Raw genomic sequence first — 23,723 nt, 5'->3', positions numbered from 1 at the left:
CACAAAACTCAGCTATTGAGTCACTTTCAAATATGCTTATTATTGTCAAAATTATCATGAAATTTATAAAAAGTCTCTTTAATAGTACCCCCCAACACACACACACTTTTTTTTATAACCTGAGAGTTAAATACTTACCTTTTAGGGAATATAATGTCCTTTGGGTTTAGCTAGGTTGACTTTCTCCTAGAAATGAAAGAGACTGCACCCTAGGTAATCAGAGGGCTGGGACTCTGTACTATGTTTGTATGTCTGTGCCTCTCCCTTGCTCTCTGTCTCTCAGCAGTGAGACATTGGACGTGTTTGCTCATGAAGATGCAGTATATGGCTTGTCGGTGAGCCCAGTGAATGACAACATTTTTGCCAGTTCCTCAGATGATGGCCGGGTTCTCATTTGGGATATCCGAGAGTCTCCCCATGGAGGTAGGGTCACTGTGCAAAATGCTGTTGGATTGTGTTGAACAGTCTGATGTGAAGTTCATTGCAGATCCAGTTCATGACCTGAGTATTTGGGTGTGAGTGATGCAAGGGAAAGGAAATATGAGATTTTCACATGGGGCATCAGATGTGTGTCTTTGGAGGTCCCCTAAATAGTCGGAGGTGAGGCACCTTTGCCAACCACCTGTGAGTCTCCATAAAGCTTTACAATTTAGTGTTTAGTGGGCCCAAGGAGCAGAAGATGTGACATCTCATTGTAGAGGGTAGCCACCAACGTCCAGTTCTGTGTGTGGGGCTGACATGCATGTATTCTTTTTTTTTTTTTTAAACAGAGAATGGGGTGCTATGCACTTTCTGGTTTCAGGCTTGTTATTTTGTTGAAAGAACCTTACCCGTGTATAGATTTTAAAATGATAGCAAATTACTCTGTTTAAACAGGATTGTCTGTGTGAGTGCCTCCTCCAAATGTACGGAGTCTCTGACTTGTAAAATGAAGAACTTGTTTTGTTGACTTTCTCCAAAGTTCTTCAGGAAATGAATCTTCTCAGCTCATTTCCTGCAGAAAGATTTCTCTCTGAAACTCTGCCTGTCTTCAAAGGCCCTTTCTCTGGCACCACTGCCATGCCCACTCCTACCCTAGCAGCTTTATAATAGTAGCACCATGTACATAGAGCTACTACTCTGTCTGTTTTATCTGGCAGGATCTGGGTCTTTTTGTTTTTCTATATTCCAAGCATTTAACATGCTGGGCTGTGCTCATTGCTGAGGTTCAGACTATACTCTTATTCTTGTTCTTAGGATCGGGCAGGTAAGGTAGCAGCAAGTAGCAGCTGTGGTTGAGGCACTGTGTGCTTGGTAGGTGAAATTCTCCTTTGTTTGCACTGCCTGAGCACTTCACCTGCCCAGAAGCCTGTGAAGTACTGCATATGGAAATCATAGATTGAGAAGTACTTTCTGTCTGTTACTCTATCAGTTTCCATAGGAGTATGTCCTCCTAGGTAGCAAAGTGATTCTTTACTCAACTGGGGTTCTAGGTGAAGTTGATTGGGAGCTGGCTGGCTGCAAGAGAAGTTCAAATATTAGGACCTTTTAAAAAAAAAAAATTCCATCACTGGAAGTAAAATCATAAAATTCGAGACTGAAGCCACTTTTTTTTTTTCAATTTATGGAGCATTGTGAACCAGAAGAGAAAACTGTACTATAGTTTTGCTTTGTTTTAATTTTTTTTGTTGTCTTGATTTGTCTTCATTAAACCTATGTGCAGTTTAAAAACTTAAAATTTCTAAAACTAATAATTTGGATTAAAGGCAAAATAATTCTACCAGTAATTGGTCATAAATTTTTTCAGGTCACCTGGAATTCAGTTTTACTTACTGTAAAACAGCTTACCTTCCCATTTGCAGTGACCATTTCTGTTTTGTCACAGGATCTCAATAGGTGCTATATATATTTCTGAGTATTATAGCTTAAAATTTGGTTAAATGTGCTTAAGTTGCTATTTTCAGACTTTCTGCAAGCAGAAAGTATGTGCAGAACTCATGAGGTGACTGGTGGGAGTAAAGGCAACTGGTGGCATGGTGTGCTACGTTGGTTCCAGCCCACTGGAGTGGTTATTAAGGAGTGTGCTTCTGCATGCATTCACACTCCTACTTATCTGCCTGCCACTAGCCCAGAGGTCCCTGGAATGAACTGACTATAGTTTCTCTTTTCACAGAGCCTTTCTGCCTGGCAAACTATCCATCAGCCTTTCACAGTGTCATGTTTAACCCTGTGGAGCCCAGATTATTGGCTACAGCCAATTCAAAGGAAGGAGTGGGACTCTGGGATATTCGAAAACCTCAGAGGTGAGCTCCCTTGATTCATGAGGTGTTAAGCAACCCCTCAACACCAACCCCCAACTTACCTCGTTTCTCAGGTAATCAGCCAGCAAGTGTTGTGAGGACCTGTTCTGTTCAATTGGGCATCTTCTAATGGGTACTGGTGTCTCTGAAGCCAGGAGAGCCTATTCCCAAGCAGCAGGCAGTGTGAGAAATCCACACTCCTTGCTGAGGGGGAAGCATAAATTATAATCTGTGATGTATACAGGCTCAACTCTAGGCAATTGTTGAAGTAGTAAGAGCCTCCCTTCGGTACTGCTTTCTTTCTTCAGGCCCAGTGTGCCCTAGATGCACTGGAGCTCTTGCTGGGGGGAGGAGACTTGCCAGACTCATGGCTACTAGGTCAGGGGTTCTTGACCTCAGGCTGTAGGGGGTCCTTAGATGGGCTTCAGAACTGTGAACCCCCAAAATTATATGGATATTATATATTGTGTGTCATCTAAGTGCATTATTCTGAGAAGGGAGTTTGTTTGCTTTTTCCAGTTTCTCAAAAGTACCAGTGCAGTGACCACACAACAGAAGGTTAAGAACCAGTGCACTGTGGTGTTAGGGACCTAGTGTATTTCTCCTTTTATTTCAGGCATCATTAAAGGATATGAGGGTGGGGGGTAGTAGGAGACTCTTTCATGTTCCTTAAATCCCATGGGGGAGGGACAACCTTTTATGATACCTGTAGTAAAGCTGGCATTGCTTTATAAAAGACTTACATTGCATTGCTAACCATTTCCTCTGGAAATTCTACATGGAGATAATTTCCCACTTTGCAAAGCAATATTGCAGAAGAATATCATGGAAAATAAGTGAGGTTGTAATTTATTTCATGGGCCTCAGATAAAATCCTCTGTTAAATACAGAGGATTATCTTCCTTGATGATTTTCAGTCCTAGCTGATTCTCTTCATGGGGCAGTCAGAAGGGGGTTGGAACACTTGCAGCAGATCTGTGTAGCCCAGAGGGTGTCCCTGCTGTTGAGCAGGGCTTCCTGAGGCTACACAGGGCAGCAGAGATATCTTCTGCACTCTCTTTTGCATACATATCTATTTCTTCCTTTTCCATGCTGTTGAAATGCATGTAGTGGCAGGATCCCTGATGTGTCTTTGCACTGTGTGCTTAAGGAGGCTTGCTGTCTGCCAGGAAGACAATCTCCTGTGTTCAGTGATAGCGTTCTCTGCCACTTCAGGTTCTTTAGGAACAACTGTTCTGTCTCATACATATTACAAAAGGCAGGATTTGGACAAACTATACCAGCCTTCTCTCAACCTACTATGTCTCCTGCTTACAATTGCAATGAATAGCTGGCAACCAGAGTGGGGCACTGAGCTTTTCATCTCTAGTGGGAAGCTTGAGTAATTCATGATGTCAGCAGTGTCTTGAGAGAAGAGGGGAGTGTGAATGTTTTAATTCTCTTCCTGATTCTCCCCTGGTCTCCTCTGCCAGTTTCCTACTGTGTATCATGTGGGCCCTCATCCCATTCCACTTGTCTCCTCAGATTATAAACATAGTTTTTTTCTTTTTAAAAAAATCTAAGTGGGGCCGAGCCCGTGGCGCACTCCAGAGAGTGCAGCGCTGGGAGCGCCGCGACGCTCCCGCCGCGGGTTCGGATCCTATATAGGAATGGCCGGTGCACAGTGCCGGTCACGAAAAAGACAAAAAAAAAAAAAAAAAAAAATCTAAGTGACAATTATTGTTTTCTTTTTTATAGTAACATTTATTGGATTTGGGGTTTTTATGCAAGCAAGTGTAATGAAAACAAAGAAAAAAATTCCATCTCCAGATGATCTGTTATTTGTATATTTTAAAAAATGTACATCAGTATGGTTCTTTTCCTTCCTGTTCTCTAGTCACTCTCTCCAAAGTTAATTGCAGTAGATAATTTCTTATGTATCTTTCCAGACCATAATTTAATGCATATACTGGTATGTATATGCATCCTTTTAAAAATTGAGACAAAAGGAACCATGTAATAATACTCACTGTTCTCAACTTCTTTTTTCAGGTAATAATGTGTCTTGGAGCTCTTTCCATATCAGCACTTACAGATCTAGCTTGTTCTTTAATGGTTACATGATATTCCATTAATCTGATGTATCCAACAACCAGGATTTTCTGTTTCTGGTTTTTGGTCATTATAAACAGTGCTTCATTGAACCTGGTTGCACATTTGTCTTGGCCTACTTTTGCAAAAATATCTGTAGGGAATTGCTGCATCAAAGGGTATATGTTTTAAAATTTTTAGTAAAAATTGTCAAATTGTAACCCCACCACCAAAGGCTGCTCTGACTTATAGACCTACCAGCTGTGTATGAGACTGCATGTTTCTCCAGACCCTCACTATCACTTAAACGGTTGCTAGTCTTATGGGAAAATAGAATATGATATCTTCTTGTTTTGATTTCTTCTGCAATTATGGGTGAGGTTATATGGTTTCTTTGGTAACCTAAAGTTTTCAGAGCCCATGTGGGAGAAAAGTCATCTAATAAGGCTAGTTGGCAATCTTGACTGATTTCTTTCTTGGAATAAAAGGGAGAGCAAGGCGCCGTGGGGACTAGGATGTTTTTGCATTTATTAACCCCATCACATATTTTGTGGCAATTCTTTTTTTTTTTTTTTTCCCCCTGATGGCTGGTCAGTAAAGGGATCCAAACCCTTGACCTTGGTGTTATAACACCACACTCTAACTAACTGAACTAACCAGCTAGTCCTCTTGGGGTAATTCTGAATCCCTTGGGAGGACAGGCCTGGAACAGGATAGGTATATTTCAGGGATACTTAAAATCTAGAGAGATATTTTAGGTGATTTTTGAACCCCTTATAATTGCAGGTAAAATTGTGTGTGCTTGAATATCTGAGTGAGAACACGTGGCATTTTTTCTGTAGACAATAGAGAGCTTTCACCAGGCTCTCATAGAGACCCTTGACTCCAAAAGGTTAAGAGTTGCTCTGTATTCTGAAGATTCTAGATTTAGAGCCTATTGTTATTCTTTACCAGGCTTATAAGTGACTTCCAGCTTGTAATAGCATGGGCATGTGGGTGAATTCAGGGCCTACTCAAAAGAACTGCTGGCCTCCTGGAAACAAATATAATCTCTTTGGAGCAGTGAGGGGAGCCTCACACTGAACACCTTTTCCATTCTGGCTTAACCTATGGATTATTCAGTGCTTGAATGGTTTCTCTGGCTTACCTCAAGCCTAAACTACCTCTCTACTTAAGCTTGTAGGTGTCTGAGCAGAGTTACTTTTGTCCCATCACTGCACTGAAATAAGCTGACTAGAGGGCTGGCTGGCAGAATAAAATGTCAGCTCTAGAAAGAACTTTTTATCAGCTGATCTGACTTCCTCATTGTATAGATTAAGAAACTAGACCAGTGAAGTAAAGGAAGGCAGAAATGCTTGATGGTTCAGATTGTGGAATCTGAAGCCATATTTCCTGGGTACAAATCCAGGCCAGTATATCTTTCTTTCTTTCTTTCTTTCTTTCTTTTTTTTTTTGGTGGCTGGCCAGTATGGGGATCCGAACCCTTGATCTTGGTGTTAACAGCACCATGCTCTAACCAACTGAGTAACCGGCCAGCCCTGAGGCAGTACCTCTTAATAGCCATGTGATCTTCAGCAAGTTACTTCACCTTTCAGTACCTCATAGTAATAAATAATAGCTAACATTTACTAAGCATTACTTGCCTGGGGTATGACAATGAAATGAATATTACCTTATTCAATCCTTATGACAACCCTACGAAGTAGGTTCTGTTATTCTTGTTTTAACAATAAGGAAATCAAGGCACAGAGAGGTGAAATAACTTGTGTGTTATTTTCGTGCGTATGTATACATACATACATATCATCCTCCTTTTTCCCCAATTTTTTCTAAATCAGATAGGGTCCCAACACATTCAAGTTTTCTTTCATCTGTGCCTCCTTGCAATAGAACCTTTTCAGAATTTCTCTCACATTTTTCCAATACAGACCCGTCCAACACTGAAGTCTGAGTCCTTTAGATTTTCTGTCCCTAAAAGTTGGTTTAGCTTTTCCTTTTCATTGTCTTATGGCTCAGTCTCTGTCTACATGCTGGCTTTACAAGTTTCTTACATTTTCCAACCCTGGAAACCTGCATATGCTATTTATTTTTCTGCAAAGCTTTAGAACAGAGGTTGTAAACTAGCTGTCCATAGGCCAGATTCAGCCCACAGAGGTATTTTGATCTACATGATATAGTAGAGGTTGGAAATTACAAAGAAAAAGATAGCAATTTCTGACATCTCTTTAAAAAGTCAAAAGATCTGATATCATTGGACCTTTATTCTCATATGGTAGCAGTTAGCCAAAAATGGAACATGGGTTCCCCTTTCAACCTTTTTGATTTGTTAAGGCTCCCACCACTTCTTGATGTCTTAATCCAGGTGTAACCCTTCTTTTGCATTATTTGCCTGTCGTTATGGACATTTGAGTTAGAAAGGTTGCTTTAGGGATTTTAGTGGTGATGAGTGGGCCATAGAGAGGGGAAACTTGAGTATAAGTGACTTGGTAAGAGAGAAAACTTCACATATACAAGCATACATTGCATGTTCAGACAAGGTTTCATTTGTTTCATTTAGATTATTTCTGTTGATGTCTTTTCAAAACCATCCCCCTTTGTCGTTGACACATCCCAGTTACGCCTTTGTTGGACTGTCGCAGTGGCTTCTGAATAGTTTTCAGAATTGAGATCCTCTGTCTAGAGAATTCAGGAAAAGAAAATTTTTTCCTGCTGTCACTCTGCTTGTCTCACCCTTTGCATTGCCTGTTTTAACTGTCTGTTCACTCACCACCTTTCTTCCTTCTAGTCTCTTTAGTTTCTTTCAGGAACTATTCTGTGACAGGTAACAGTGTCTTGCTTTGACAAGGATAATGAAGAGAGTGGTTCTTTCTCAATAATGAAACTGGGGCAAGCCAAGGATTCCTATAAAGACTTACCTTATAAGATGGTGATTTTATGTGTTGTGTAAATGACACATCTGAAAATGGGCAATCAGTGTGAACTCCTACTATCAGAGGAAATTGCTGTTAGGTTTTGAAGACCTCTAGGTTAAATGTCTGTTCTTTGAGGCATGTGCTAATCCTGTTTCTATAGAGACCAACTTAAATGTAACTCCTTGCCTTCTGAACAAACCAGACAATCTCTGCCATATTGCACTTGAGGGTTGCTCATGCTATTATGCGAAAATAGAGCCCAGGGGTTCAACATCAAAGGCTAAAAAAGACACTCATGCTCTGATGTTTGTTGAAATTGTGAAGAATGAGGTTCTCCTGACCTTGGCCTCTTCTTTTCAGAATGTAAGGCCTTCAGGGTAGACAAATCTCCTAAATTTCTTAAACAGGACCGAAAAAGTACTATACATGAAAGAAAAAAATTGATAAGTTGTATTTCATTAAAATTTAGAACTTCTGTTCTTCAAAGAACTATTAAATAAGTGAAAAATGAGCCAAGGACAAGCCACAGCCTGGAAAAAATATTCATAATACATATACCAAACAGGCATTCATACCCATAATTTATAAAAAACTACAAATCAGTAACAGACAAAAAGTCTATTTTTAAAATGAGCAGGAGTGAACAGTTGTTTCACCAAAGAAGAAATCTAAATAGCCAATAAGCATTTGAAAGGTACTGAAGTTCATTAGTCATGAGAGAGGGGGTGGGACTAGGGGTCAGGAGGACCTAGCAATTTACATGGTATTACAGAAAACCGAAATGTCAAAGCTGGGGATCATTGGAGTTGCTTTCTAGCTTTAGGCCACAAGGTGGAGCTACAGAGTTTGTTTTGCTCACTGGAGGGGGACTCCCGGCATCCTAACCCAGTGAGTCACAAACTTTAAGGGGCATCAGAATCACCTGGTAAGCTTGTTACGCATTCCTTCCTGGAGCTCATACCAGAGATTGAATTGTTCCGGGATGGGACCTGTGAATCTGCCATTTTAAAAACAATACCCCAGGGCTGAGCCCGTGGCGCACTCGGTAGCGTGCTGCGCTAGCAGCGCGGCGACGCTCCCGCCGCGGGTTCAGATCGGTCATTGGTGCACTCCCTGGCTGAGCGCCGGTCACGAAAAAAAAAAAAAAAAAAAAAATACCCCTGGTGATTTGGCAACTTTGTTTATTGTGCAAGATGGAAGCGGTGATTTTTCAGAGAGGTCCCTGTTGAATTTGCTACCAAGTTCACTCGGACCCAGGGTCTTTGCGCTTTAGGTCAGAGCTTCCCTGTGTCCCTTCCTTCTTAACCAAACACAAATGTGCCTTTTATAACAAGAGGCTTAGCGTCAGACCAAGTCATCTGGGGAATGTCTGGTGAGTGGATGGGAGTTCTAGAATCATGTATGGTTTCATATCCTTCCTTTAATACTCTTCAGGTCCAGTTATTCAGGGGGAGGTGATATCAAAACCCTAAATTAAATAGTCTTTCTTATTTTAAAATCAAATGTTGACCTTTTCTTTTAAAAAAAAATTTGTGGTAAAAAATTTTCAAATATATTTAAGTAGAATAGTAAGTAAAAAGAACTCCACTGTATCTATTACTTATCTTCAGTAATTGTCAACCCAAGGACAAATTTGTTTCATTTATTCCTCATCTGTAATCCCTCTTCCTAGTTATTTTGAATCAATTTCCATATAGCATTATATCATTTCCTCTGTAAATACTTCAATATGTATCTCTAAAAGATAATTGTTTTTAATTGAGGTAGAATTCACATAACAAAATTAACGATTTTAAAGTGAGCAGTTCAGTGGCATTTTAGTACATTCACAATGTTGTACAACCACCACTTCTATCTAGTTCCAAAATTTTTTTTTATCACCCTCAGATGAAATCTGTACCCATTAAGCAGTTACACTCCCCAGAATGCTTCTCTCTTCCCTCCAGCCCCTGGCTACCATCGATCTGCTTTCTGTCTCTATGGATTTACCTATTCCTGATATTTCATACAACCTGTGCCCTTTTATCTGGCTTCTTTCACTTAGCATGTTTTTGAGATTCATCAACTTTGTAGCATGTATCAGTACTTCATTCCTTTTTATGGCCGAATAACATTCCATTGTATGTATATACACATTTTGTTTATCCATTCATCCATTGATGGATTCAGGTTGTCCAATCTTTTGGCTGTTGTGAGTAATGCTGCTATTAACTTTTGTGAACAGGTATTTGTTTGAATCCCTGTTTTTAGTTCTTTTGGGTATATACACCTAGGAGTGGGTTGCTGGGTCATATGGTAATCCTATGTTAAACTTTTTGAGGAAATACCAAACTGCTTTCCATACAAAGATAATTATTTTTAAAACTTTTGCTACAATATTATTATCCCGCCCCCCAAATTAACAATAATATCTTAATATCATTGCATATTTAGTTATTACAATTGGTTTTTATGAATCAGGATTCAGATAAGGTTCATACAAAGCATTGGTTGATAAGGCCTCTAAGTCTCTTTTAGTCTATAGGTACTCCTGTCTCTCACTTTTTTTTCCTTGCAGTGTATTTGTTGAAGAAACTTGATTGTCTTATGAAATTTCTTGTATTCTAGCTTATGCTGTTTGCATTCTTTTTCTTTCATTTAGCATGTTCTTCTGACTCTGTTTTTTCCCATAAATTGGTATTATGTCTAGGGGCTGGAAAAAATTCAGGTTTGATTTTTTTTTTTTAATGGGTATGAAAATATTTCAGAGGTGGTGTTATGTACATCCATAAGGAAGCTAAAAATGTCTAGTTATTGCTTCTTTTGTTTTAAAATACTGATAGACTTAGTTTAGTTTTTTAAAATATAAGTAATGCTGGTGAAGATGTGCAGAAACTGGATCGCTCATTGCAGGTGGGAATGTATAATGGTACAGCTACTCTGTGGTAGTTCTTTTATAAATTAAAGATGAATTTACCGTATGACCCAGCAATTGCACTGTTAGGCATTTATCTAAGAGAGATGAAAATTTGTACATGAATGTTCATAGCTGCTTTCTTAATAATGGCCAAAAAAAAACTGGAAACTATCCATATATCCCTTAGTGGGTGAATAGTTAAACAGTGGTACATTAATACTGTAGAATACTACTCAGCAATAAAAAGGAATGAACTATCAATACATGTGACAACTTCTATGAACTTTAAGGGAATTTTGCTGACTGAAAAAAGCTAATCTCAAAAGAATACATGCTGCAGCATTCCATTTATGTAACATTCATGAAATAATGTAACTGTAGAGATGAGAACATATTATTGGTTGTCAGGAGTTAGTGATGAGGGTAGAGGGGAAGGTAGCATGAGGGAGTCTTGTCGTGATGGTACAGATAAGTATCTTTTTTTGTTGTTGTTCGTGGGGATCCGAACCTTTTGCCTTGGTGTTGCAAGGCACAGATAAGTATCTTAATTGTGGTGGTGGTTACACGAAGTTATACATGTTGCAAAGACATGTATACACACAGGCACACCAGTGCACGTATAACTGATAAAATCTGAATAAGTTTTGTAGATTGTACCAGTGTAAATTTCCTGGGGTTTTTTTTGTTTTTTTTTTTTTGTCTTTTTCGTGACCGGCACTCAGCCAGTGAGTGCACCGGCCAGCGTCGCCGCGCTCCCAGCGCAGCACTCTACCAAGTGCGCCACGGGCTCGGCCCGTAAATTTCCTGGTTTTGATATTGTGCTATACTGTACTTATGCAAGTTGGTAACATTGGGAGAGGCTGGGTGAAAGGTGCACACAGGACCTTCTTGTACATTTCTTGCATCTTCCTCTGAATCAGTAACTATTTCAAAATAAAAAGTTAAAAAAGTAACATATAATAACATTCTTCTTTAAAACTGTCAATAAGGCTATAAAGTTCCCTCTGACCACTTCTTTCAGTCCTGGTCCTTTACTCCTTTCCCTGGAGGTAATCAGTGTTATGAATTTATAATATATGTACCAGAACTTTTTCTTGGCTTTTATATGCTTTTACATGCTCATAGAAATTATATGGTGGTGTTTCTATATACATATGTTATTTTCACACAAATGATATACTACTATATAATCAATCTACAACTTGACTTTTTTGCTAATTGGTATGTGTTGAGAATGTATCCATATTAATTATCCAGATTTTTCTTGTTTCTTTTCCCAATTAAAAATTTGAGTCAACTCTTTGACTCTCTGTTAAGAGTCAGCTGAGGTTTTTCTTCCAAGAAGTCTTTTGTGACCATTCCCCAGTGGAGTGTAGTTCTCCTTCCTATGTCCTCTAATAGCACATCCTCCCCTTATTACAGCACTGTTCATGTCGTAGAATGAAATTATTGGGTTTCTTTTCCCTCGTTAGTTGTTGAAGGTGTCTTATTCATCTTATTTTATCTTCAAATCCATGTACTTGGTGCAGTGCCTAGGATAGTTAACAGGTATTCAATACATACTTAAACTAATGCTTGCATGAATAAATGGGTTATTGAATTACAGGGGGAGGTGTGAAGTGAATGACTTAGATGAATCCTTTTTGCCCTAAAGCATTGCAATCTGATGTTGTTCTCTTTGCTGTGTGGAATAATACATCTCTGCAGTATATTCAGTGAAATCTTGTTGAACTAAGAAGCAGAAAAAAATTGCTTGTCCTATTTCTGCTGCTTGATTGTGTAGTCGGAGCCAAGTCATATAGTCATACGGGACTTTGTTCTCCAGTGTGAAATGAGGATGATGTTCTCTCTCCACTGTCTATATTATAGGATTATTATTTTTTGGCAGCTGGCTGGCACTGGAATCTGAACCCTTGACCTTGGTGTTACAAGGCAGAACTCTATCCAACTGAGCTAACTGGCCAGCCCTATAGGATTATTGTAAGGATTAAATGATGTACAATGTACATGAAAACATTTTGGAAATCAAATTTAGAAAGAACTTGTTGCTTCTTCAAGGGTTTCTTTTTTATTATTGGAACATAATTGATTATACATATTTGTGTGGTACAGAGTTGACTATCAGTATTTGTGTACAATATGTGATGATCAAATCAGAATTATTAACATATTCGTCATTAAAAAACCTAATTCTTCAAGGGTATCTGTCTTGGTATAATTCCTTCAGTGAGTTCTTCATAGGTTGAACTTTTTATTTTGTGATCACGGGTTTGACCACTTATATTTTATCTGTTGTGAGTCACATATTTTAGATAGGGACTTCTAAGTACACTCTCAGTAATAATCTTGGCTTCATTTACCCATGAATTTGCCCATGTATGGGAGTTTTTCCAAGAACATTGCTAATGTTTCTGGATTTTACATAGAATATTTTGTGTTTTGAATCAGTTTTCTATTCTGATAATATAACTTTTCCATTTATTTATTTATTTATTTATTTTTCTTATTGATAAGGGGATCGCAACCCTTGGCATGGGGTTGTCCGCACCACGCTCAGCCAGCGAGTGCACCAGCCATCCCTATATAGGATCCAAACCTGCGGCCTCAGCACTACCAGTGCCGCATTCTCCCGAGTGAGCCACGGGGCTGGCCCAAGTTTTCCATTTATTTATGGATACTTTGGAAGTGGGATGGTGGATTTGTAGAAAGAAATGAAACTGAATGTAGTTTCAGACCTAACCTGGTGACTGTGTCCAGTTCTAACCAGTGGAGGCCTGTTTAGCATCTAGAATCCTATCAAAGGGAGGGGTATTATTTGCCCTCATCGAGAAGGATGGTGAGAAACACTGAAATTTTCAGAGTTCTTTGAAAAAAAAAATTTTTTTTTTTTTTTAAAGATGACCAGTAAGGGGATCTTAACCCTTGATTTGGTGGTGTCAGCACCACGCTCTCCCGAGTGAGCCATGGCCCAGCCCTATATAGGGATCCAAACCTGTGGCCTTGGTGTTATCAGCACCACACTCTCCCAAGTGAGCCACGGGCTGGCCCTAATCACTATGTATTTTTAAATGCAGTTAGGTAGGGCATGTATTCAATACCTGCAAAATTCATTGGTCCCTTTCTGAAACCTGATAGATGAATCTATTTTCTATTTTTTTTTAAACTTGTGATTGGCTTCTTAAAACTTATTCATTTTCCTTTTGAACTTCTTTTCTGCAAATATCAGATACTTGCTTTAAAGTACAAAATATAGTTAAGTTACCTGTTTACTTGTTGAATTCCTTCTCCATGTTGGCTGCTTTCATGATTAGTAGATGGATAAATTTAACTCATTTGAAGTATGTGTGATGGTGTCATGTGAAGAGGATGAGACCTGAATAGTCATTGACAGATTACTTTCTGGGCCAAGGTTTTGCACCTATGAATGAAGATGTTGGCTCATATGATCGCCAAGCCTCCTGCTGTTTTTCTGGTTTTATGCTGATCTGCTGCATGCCTCTCAAGATGAGGTTTCTTGAGCAGACAAATGTGAGGAGCCATATGAACCTTGATGGAGCCACTTTTTTTTTTTTTTTTTAATGTTCTGTGTAAGAGTTTTTTCAAACTGCTATTAGTTCATTCAAAAGCTGTTTATTAAATGCCTATTATGTGTCTGGCACTGTTCACACACTTGGGATACATAGGGAAAAGATATAAAAGCAAATAGTCTAGTGGGAAAAGACAAATGAAAAGCAAAATAAATACATAAAAATATATGGTATGTCAGGTGACTGATGCAGTAGAGGAAAATGAAGTAGGCAAGGGAGATAGGGAGCATTGGGGAAGTTGTATTTCTGCCTAGGATGTCAGGAAAGGCCTAATTGAGGAGGCTATTTAAATAAAGAGGTGAGTGAATGAACCATGCTCATACCTGGGGAGGAATATTCCAGGCTGCAAGATGAAGTATGCCTGGCATGTTCTAGGAACAGTAAAGAGGCACTATGTGGTTAAAGGAGAATAGAGTAAGAAGAGAGTGCTAGGAGGTGGGGTCAGAGACAAGGGATTGTCTAGGGCCGTGTTGGCATTGTAAGGAATTGGGTTTTTAATGGATGGCCACTGGAGGGTTTTCAGCAAAGGAATGATGTGCTCAGATTCATGGTTTAGCATTCTTCTGACTGCTTTGTTTAGGATAAATTGAAGCATGGACCAAGAGTGGAAGGAAGGAGACAAGATAGGAAGCTCTTTCAATAATCCAGTGGGTCATGAAGTCAATTTAGATGGTCACAAGCATTTATTAAATAAAGAATAGAAAATCAGTGCATTGCATGTAGTAGGCGGTAAATATTGTTTAATGAATTTATGCTAAATAAATGTGAGTATATTGGGATGCAGTATAAAATGTACTCATTACAGAGGGTTACTATAAAAAAGCTTGAAAGCCATTGTTCTAAGGCATTCATATGATCGCCAACCAGAGTGACTTTGGTTTTTGGATGCCTTCTCAGTGACTGGCTCCTGTATGAAACAAAGTTTCTTCCTATGAACATATTTCTCATCAAGCAGCAGTTTGATGAAAGGGTTCTTACCTTGACCTTCCTCTCTTCTCTTGTTTTCAGTTGTTTGCATAAGAGTTCTTAAAAAGTAATAAATCAGGGCTGGCCCATGGCTCACTTGGGAGAGTGTGGTGCTGATAACACCAAGGCCACGGGTTCGGATCCTTATATAGGGATGGCCGGTTAGCTCACTTGGGAGAGCGTGGTGCTGACAACACCAAGTCAAGGGTTAAGATCTCCGTACTGGTCATCTTAAAAAAAAAAAATAGTAATCATAATTTTTATTTCCAGGCCCTTTTCTGCTTAGGATTTTTTCTCAGACTTTCTTTCCTTTTCAACATTTCTCTAGCTTTGTGGCCTTGTCACCCAACACTCAGTACACCTACCCCAGTTTCTTCTGCCATTAGGGACTGCCTGTTTACCGGCATATCTTCCTACCCACTCCTTCTACTCTGTTTCTGTTGCTGTAGCAACTGCCATCTTTTTTCTTCTTCCTGCCAACCACTGTTCACTGAACTCTCCCTCCCCAGTTTTATATGCTGTGAGGTCAGGGCTGATGGTCTGTAAGATGAAGATTAAATGGCTGCTTACCAAATTCCTCTATATTTCACGAAGCTTGGGGTAAAGGGGGTTTTAAATAAGCAGATCTTCTGATGTACTCATATGACTAAATGTTGAATCCCTAATTCTGTGGGAAAGTCATGAATGTCCTAGAACAAATCTGTTATGGCATTGCCTCTTAATTCATTTTCAGATCTTGGCTGGTTCTATGTGGCTTTTAAGATCTCTCCCTGAAGGCAAAAACCTGGGCTCCAGAACACTTCAACTCTAGGCATTTTCCTGTTGTGGAAGATGATTAGAAACCCTGCAGTGCCTGTCACCCATGTTTGCTTTGTGGAGGGGGCTGGATATGCCATTTAATTATATAAAGATCTCTATCAGACATGTAGTCAAGCCCTTCTGCCTACCTCAGTCAAACTTAAATTTGTGGATTCAGAAAGTCTCCTCAGATCTGTGTTTCAGCCAGAGAAACTTGGTGGTGAATCATGGTCTGGGGAAAATAAATTTCTTCAGTCACATATCACAATGTATCTTTCTCGGGCTGGTTGCCCAACAGTTCTGGTTTCCTCTTGAGAAGTTTCAATCTTGGGACTGATGATTGTTTTAGAAAACAAAAGAGAAAGCCCAGGTTCCTTAGCCCCCTTCCAACTCAAATCAAAAAAATGGTTAAGGGATTCTGGGACCCTGAAAACACTTGAATGGGATCAGCATGGACCATGACTACCTGAGCAGAACTTACTCACTTTTTACCTAGTTCTAGTATCTTTTACGATTTGTCATAGTCTATGTTTTGTGTTATAGGAAGTACAGAATGTCCCCTATTCCTTACAGGTCATCCTGTCCTAAAGCAGAAACCGTGGTGGGGAGAGATTTTCTCCCATTCACAGGACCTTGCTTTTGCCTCTGTGCTTGTGGTACGACACCAGATCGTGCGGTCTGTGAGTTGGAATAGCAGTGCTTTGACTCTAAGCATTTCACAGGTCTTATGGAACTTTCATATAGAAACTATAAGAAATTCATGCCAGTGGACTTTGGAAAATCTTCTTGGTACCATTAGGTAGCATCAGATGAATTACTTAATCATGGATTTATGGTAATCTAGGTTCATGGAGTCTGATTTTGGAAGCTTTTTCAATTCCCTGTATTGTGCCAGACATGATACTCCCAATCACTTTTCTCTGGAAACAGCTGTGGCTTGTTTCTCTTTTGTTCCAAGGCCTTAGTCTTGGCAAAATACTTCTTAAAATGTTCTTTTTACACCGCCAGAGCGATAAAGAAGTCCAATTGAGTATTTTTTGTATCTTAAAAAAAAATACTGGAGACCACTCTAGTGAGGAATATTTTTTTGATGTTTTGAGGCACGCTTGCTTTTCCTTGTAGGTCTTTGCATGCTGAACCTTGGATCACCTCCTACCCCACTCTTCTTGCATTTTATAGCAAATCCTTGGTTGAGGATAGGTTGGGAATAGATGTGTTCCTTTTATTTTTCTTATAGGAATGCTTTTATTGGAACTCATTTTAACTTGTTTTGCTAGTTCTTTGAAGATACAGTAGTCCCCCCCTTATCCACGGGGGATATGTTCTAACACCCCCCAGTGGGTGCTTGAAACCAAGGATGGTCTTGGACCCGATTGTTATCAATTGAAACACATTTCTGTTCATGTCTTCCAGCCACGAATTTAATGCCTTTTCCATCTTTTTCTTTTCTTTTTTTTTCTTTTGTCTTTTTTCGTGACCGGCACTCAGCTAGTGAGCGCACCGGCCATTCCTATATAGGATTCGAACCCGCGGCGGGAGCGTCGCCGCGCTCCCAGCGCCGCACTCTCCCGAGTGCGCCACGGGCTCGGCCCTGCCTTTTCCATCTTAAGTAAGTACTTTCCATGCACTATGGCAGTAATGATTGCAGTTTGAGGTGTGGCAGCAAAAGTAGCAAGAATTTCTTTTTTCGTTTTCATAATTTCACAGATGGAAGATTGGTTCTTACTGTAGATCTTGGCAACCTCAGCATATGACTTTTTTTCCCCTTTATTAAGTCGAGGACTATCACCTTTTCACTTAAAGGAATCACTTTACAGCTTCTCTTTGGCATATTTGAATTGTCAGCATTACTACTTTGCGCCTTGGGGCTATAACATGAATTAAAACAAGAGTTACTTGAACACAAGCACTGTGATATCAATAACAGGACAGTTGATCCTGATAACCAAGAGGGCTACTAAGTGACTAATGGGTGGGTGGCATCTACAGCATGGGGATGCTGGACAAAGGAAGGATTCATGTCCAGGGCAGGATGGAGCAAGATAGTGTGAGATTTCATCATGCTACTTAGAACAACTTGCAATTTAAAACTTATGCATTATTTATTTCTGGAATTTTCCATTTAATATTTTTGGACAACGGTTGACTGCTGGTGACTGAAACCACAGAAAGCAAAACCATGGATATGGGGGGACTGCTGTACTGCTCATCTCATCTGGGTGGAGACAGTGGCATCTCCATTAGCAAGATCAACATCCAGAAAGCTAGTTAAGACTGAGGCATTCTCATTTTTCCCAGAGAAAATGAGAAATTTCGTCTCTCTCAGGGAATGTGTTGAGGACTAGAAAAAACATTTCAGGCATTGTTGGTGGAGAACTCTGATGTTAAAAGGAGTCGTAGACCCTTCTGCTAATATACATGGGGCTTGTAGAGAGTGCCATATTGTGTGGCTAGCTTTTCACTGAGCCTCTGGTAAACTCTTTTCTCTCCTCCTTGTTTTTTTTCTACCCTCTAAATTCCAAAATGGAATCTTACTTCTCAAAGTATGGTTTGAAAGTCATCTGCATCAAAATTCACTGGGGTTGCTTATTAAATCGAGATACCTGGGCACACTTCCCAGATTGAATTAGAATATCGGGGGTGGGGGTGGGGGGTAGATCCTGAGAATCTACATTGTAAAAAAATTTCTAGATGATTTCTCAAGCACATTACACTTGGAACCATGAACTACCGAATCTTTGACATAATCTTTATATCTTGACTGTGAGGGCAAACTGCTTCTAAACCTTCTCTCCCTGGTGAGCTAGATCATTCTTATCATTCTCACCAGGCATGGACAGCTGCAGAACCCCTACTGAGAAACTGCAGTTAATGTAACTTTCTTTTTGGATTTTAGATGTCATTCCATCCCTTTGGAAGGAATCAAGTTTTGTGCCCAGACATGAAGTATTCAGTATTGGCAGCTGCTGCTCTTTGGGTAGTACCTCTAAACATTCTAGGAGCAAGATTCCTAGGCACCCTCTTTGTGAGACAGTTTGGACTTCCCTGTCCAGAAGTATAGGCAAAAAAAAAAGGCAGTGACTATCCTGGAGCCCAAAGACAGACCCCTGTATTGTGGCCAGATTGCAAATGGTGGGTCAAGGAGCTGGGGTGGGGTTGGGATGGGCCTGCATGCTGTCCTGGGTGGACTCCTCTATAGGCCTGATTAGAATGGGCAGAGGAAGTTCCTGTTAACAGATGCAGAGGGCACTTACCAGAGGCTTCAGCTTTCCTGTTAGGGATGCCCAAGCTGATGTAGACCCCTGTTGCTATGGTTAGTGGGGCTGGCCAATTTCTTTCTGTTGAGTCTTGTTTCCACCCCCTACTCCTAGTCAGTCCTACAGATGCTGGTTTATTTGCACACTCTATGATGATTTTGTCAGCACCACGCTCACCCAGTGACATAACCGGCCATCCCTATATGGGATCCGAACCCATGGCCTTGGTGTTATCAGCACCTCACTCTCCTGAGTGAGCCACGGCCGGCCCCTCTATTCTGATTTTGGATTGAAAGCCTCTTATTGTTTTTGAGCTCAGTGTTTAGATAGCACCACATGCCTGTGGCAGCCAGGGAACCCTATAAAGGAAATGCCTGACTTCTAACAGCCCTGTCGTTTATTCTTTGTATGGAAGTGAGTATGGCCTGTGTTTAGGACCATTATAAAAACATTTCTCTGCAGGGATTATTACTTGGGGCCTGTAAGGGTACCAGACCTCTCCTTGATGTATGGAATAATAGGGATGGTTTTCTAAGTCTCTTCCCTCTTGCCTTTTATTACAATTCATAAGAGGGATTAAAGGCTGTTTTCCTAAGCCTTGTTTCCCCACGTAGCTGCAGTACCAGAGCATTTCTTCCTTTGGTGAGAAAGCTGCTTTGGGGGACACAGATCTGCCTCTGGCTGGTGTTGGTATAGGCTGTTTTTATGACCAAGCTATGTTGACAGCTGCCTCTGCACTGTGGTTTCAGGGCCCCTCTTTCAACAGGATATCTTTTTTCTTGTCCCTTTAATCTTCCCTATCACTCTCTTACCAGAAAAAAGAAAATGTGTTATTTTCATTCAATATTAAATCTCTTAAAGAAGTTTTCACTTGGTAAAATGCTATTAGAATTTCTTCCTTCAAAATCTTTCAAATAGATCTTCTAGGCTCTAATTTAAGTATCTTAGGCCCTTTCCAGCTCTGTGATTTTCTGGGGTACATAAACTGTTCTTCTCTAAGACTACTGGGTCGCTTCCTTTCCATGACAACAATATCTGTGTAAGGCAGAATGAGTTGGTAGTTCTGACGGTGGCACTTGTTCTGCAGTATCCTCGACATATGTATTTAATTTCACTTTCCTACCAGTGATTCAGTGCTCCAAGAATGGAGCACTGACATGGACAGGGAACAGTCATTCCTCTATAATAAAATAGTGTCCAGGTAATCAAGGATCCTGGCTGCCAGAAGGATCACACACACGTGCGCGCGCGTGCACACACACACACACTTTTAAAATTAGCACTGTATAATTGTTAATGTTCATGGCCATCCGGTTCACTGTAACAATGAAAGTATCTTGAGTCATCAAAAGAAATCATTTAGAACCATACTGTGTGAAGCTAAATAAATGCAATTATATGTATTAACCAAAGTATATTTCAAAGCTAACTGTAAACTCGTTGGGAATTGTAAAGGGAAACAAGTCATACTACTTGCTCTGCATTTAAATGTAAATTTTTTTCTTTAATATTTACTCTCTAGTCATGCCATATGGACTATAAAAATTCTCTGTGAACAGATTAAAAATTCAAAAATAAATGCTTACTATGCTTAAGTAATAAAACGATTGTTGAAAAAACATCCAGAATAAACATTAAAGTATCTATTGTTCTTGCTGATGGCTCCTGTACCTCTAATACAAAGGGTGAATATATTTCATAAATACCATCCGTGATTAGCCAGTTAGAATGGGCAAGACTTACTTCCCAGAGTCTTGATGAATATCTCTGGTTGTGCAGTTAGCTTAGGTAAACAAAACAACTGATGATTTTAATGTGTCCCTTCTTTCAAGATGTTTTTGTTATCCTTACCTTGATAACCTTAACTGATAATTTACCTTTTGGAGATGGAAAAGGAGAACTGACTAAGTAATTTGCTCTAATGTAACCAAGGAGCCATTCTTACCCTCATTACTACCTTCTAGCCACTGCATAGATATACCCTTTTGCTGAAATTCAGATATACAAGCCTGACAGGAAGTGCTGGACACATGTGAAGAAATAAATTCAGTGTGTTTTTCTTTCTTTCTTTCTTTCTTTTTTTTTTTGTGGCTGGCCAGTATTGGAATCCGAACCTGTGACCTTGGTGTTATAAGGTTGCGCTCTAAGCAACTGAGCTAACTGGCCAGCCCCAGTGTGTTTTTCAGACTCTTATCTAGCCTGCCTCATGCCTGATCCCTGTGCTTTCTACCTTCCAGTTCTCTCCTGCGCTACGGTGGCAACCTGTCCCTCCAAAGTGCCATGAGTGTGCGATTCAACAGCAACGGGACCCAGCTCCTGGCCCTGCGGCGTCGCCTGCCCCCTGTGCTCTATGACATCCACTCCCGCCTGCCTGTGTTCCAGTTTGACAATCAGGGTTACTTCAACTCATGCACTATGAAAAGCTGCTGTTTTGCAGGAGATCGTGACCAGGTAAGTGCCCCTTGCCTTCTGCATCCCCACACTCATGCTTTCCTCTCTGATTGTTCTTTCTGTACTGGTCTCTCTTTTTCGTTAGCATCATGTCAGTTAGAAACAACGAAGGGGAATCAGTAAGTGTCTGGGGGCATTCTGGCATAATGAATATTGAGTTTCTTCATCAAATCTGCCATTAGGTGCACAGGAGGCACACACTATAAACCAAGGCCGGCCACAATGTGGTTCTGAGCAGCCTAGCTCTGCCAAGTTGGTGAACAGATTTTAAGATTCTAAGAACGTGCCATTTCAAAAGAAAGGAGAGAGTTCATGGAAAACGAGCCTGCCAGTAAGAGAGGCTGTTTTTTTTGGTGTCAATAAAACACAGTGATGAACGAAACATTCCAAGTACTGTCCAAGAGACATGTAACTTGAATGGCCTCTTGGGATGGCGTCTTTTTCTTCGATGAAATGGGCTGAGCAGCTTTGTTTGAGAGAGAGCCAGATGCTGACTCTTTTTCTTTTTACTGCCAGCATCACAACTGGGGATGGAGAGCCCAAGCTGTGAGTCTCATCTTTTCTCAGTCTCACTGGGAGTGGAGATAGTGATGTTGATTTAAAGCTGGCAGTTTAAAAACATACTTGGCATAATTGCACCTGTCTGTCTTGGCTATAGAAGTTCTGAAGTAGTTGTCAGTGACCTGTTGGACTGGTCTGAGTAACTGAGCTGAGTAAAGACAAATATAAAGAAAGATTGATCAAACAAATAGAATTTTTTTCTTCTCAAGCACAACAAATCTTATTGCTACTTCACATCTAGATTGGAAAAAAGAGAAACTTTAGTTTCTTGCCAATGCTTAGTATTCTCATCTTTGGGCCTATAAACTATGTCAAGTTTTGGCATATAATTCTGACATGCTGTACCCCACCTCTTTAGAATTGTTTCTGGGCAAGAGGCATAAAAGAATCAATTCTTTGAGAAGTTGCTAAGACCCTGCTTTTTGAAGGCAGAAGCTGATTTTTCTCCCTAGACTGAGGTTGTTAAAGGTTCCCTAATGTTGTAGTTTAAAGGTTAGTATATGTAGGTGGGAGCAGAATAAATGCTTGTTGAATTGAGTTTCATGTAGATAGATGGGAATATTCTTTTAAGTTTTCTAAGCTAGGGATTTCCTCTCTTATAAATACAGAATATATATCCAAATTCAGAATTATACCCAGGTTGGAGTCGTAGGGCCTACTTAGCTGAGATTCACACTGGAAACCACTAGGTGGCCTCAGTTACACAAAAGATATCTCCTTGAGGAGGCCACAGTGCCCAAATAACTTAGTTTTCATTTGCCTATATGGTGCTGCAAGCAATTTGTTTCTTGGGTGGGAAGAAGCAGTTTCTAGAGATGATCAGGTTCACAACTATTTCTGGTATGCAGAATGGTTGCTTTAGCTTCATTTGGCTGAGGAAATGACAACCAAGCCCCTCCCTCTCTTCCTTTTTCCCTTTGCTTTTGTTGATTTTCCATTTTCTGTCAACCACTTATGTGTGTGAGTCTTATTTCATTGAATAATAAAGAACATGTGGTAAATGAAATGGCTTATTAGGCTTTATTGGCAGAAACACAGGTGCTGAGGGAAAGGTAAAAGAGATGAAGGAAAATAGGTGTTGTGTTTTCTTAAGGTTGTGTATTAGCAGCCAAAGCTTGTCTGCATGGAGTCCTTAAAAGACCCAAAACAAAGGCCTCTAGCCAAAATGTAGAGCATGTAGACCATGGTTTTTCAACCTTAGTGCTATTGACATTTGGTCTGGATAATTCTTTGTTGTGTGGGACTGTCCTGTGCACTGTAGGATGGTTAGCAGCATCCCTGCCCTCTTTCCACTAGATGCCAGTAATATCATCCTCAGTGGCCCTACAGACAACCAAAAATGTTTCCAGACGTGGTCAGAGCCACACAAAGTATTTTTTGTATTTCAGTGTATATTGAAAATATAGTTGTTTTTGCCTTTCAGGTTATGTATAATGATAAAAAACATTGAATGGCTATTGGTTTTCTCTATTCAGATTTGACTAATTTATTATTTGTGACTTTTGTTCTGTGGGAAGAGTTTATGAGTATTACATTCTCTCTGACAAACTAGACTGCTTTTTGGTCGGGGTAAGTGTTTTTTCTTGGATGAATGAGGATGAGAATTTATGTTTAGCTTTTTTGTTCACTCCTTAGGGACTAAGAAATATAGTTAATTCATCATTGTCTTGTCTGCAAATCCTGGTACACAGTTAGAGCACAATAAATATTTGTTGAAGTGAGTGTTGAGTACTTTGGTCAATATGTGGTATTTAGCTTTCTGGCCTAAGTTTTCTCTATCTGTAAATTAGGTTTGATGAGTATCATTTTTCCTGCTCAACCACTACCAGGGGCATTTAGAAGGATGAATTAAATAATAGATTTACAGTAAAACTAATCTACTGAGCTTATAGTTTGTTTTTTTTTTTAAAAGATGACCAGTAAGGGGATCTTAACCCTTGACTTGG

At 39.9% G+C, this 23,723-nt stretch overlaps 1 protein-coding gene across 5 annotated transcripts in view; it reads left to right on the top strand.

The window, feature by feature from the left end:
* The window catches only part of DCAF5 (DDB1 and CUL4 associated factor 5), an 89,427-nt gene that overhangs the window by 29,833 nt on the left and 35,871 nt on the right, over nucleotides 1–23,723 (top strand). For all 5 annotated transcript variants that reach the window (XM_063089581.1, XM_063089580.1, XM_063089585.1 and 2 more), the window contains exons 4-6: nucleotides 284–423; nucleotides 2,153–2,282; nucleotides 21,003–21,216. In XM_063089581.1, the coding sequence (XP_062945651.1) occupies nucleotides 284–423; nucleotides 2,153–2,282; nucleotides 21,003–21,216 (484 nt within the window). The remainder of the gene's footprint in view (nucleotides 1–283; nucleotides 424–2,152; nucleotides 2,283–21,002; nucleotides 21,217–23,723) is intronic.

Source organism: Cynocephalus volans, chromosome 3 (assembly GCF_027409185.1).
Source record: "Cynocephalus volans isolate mCynVol1 chromosome 3, mCynVol1.pri, whole genome shotgun sequence".
Classification (NCBI taxonomy): Eukaryota; Metazoa; Chordata; class Mammalia; order Dermoptera; family Cynocephalidae; genus Cynocephalus; species Cynocephalus volans.
This window is presented reverse-complemented; position numbering and strand designations above follow the sequence as displayed.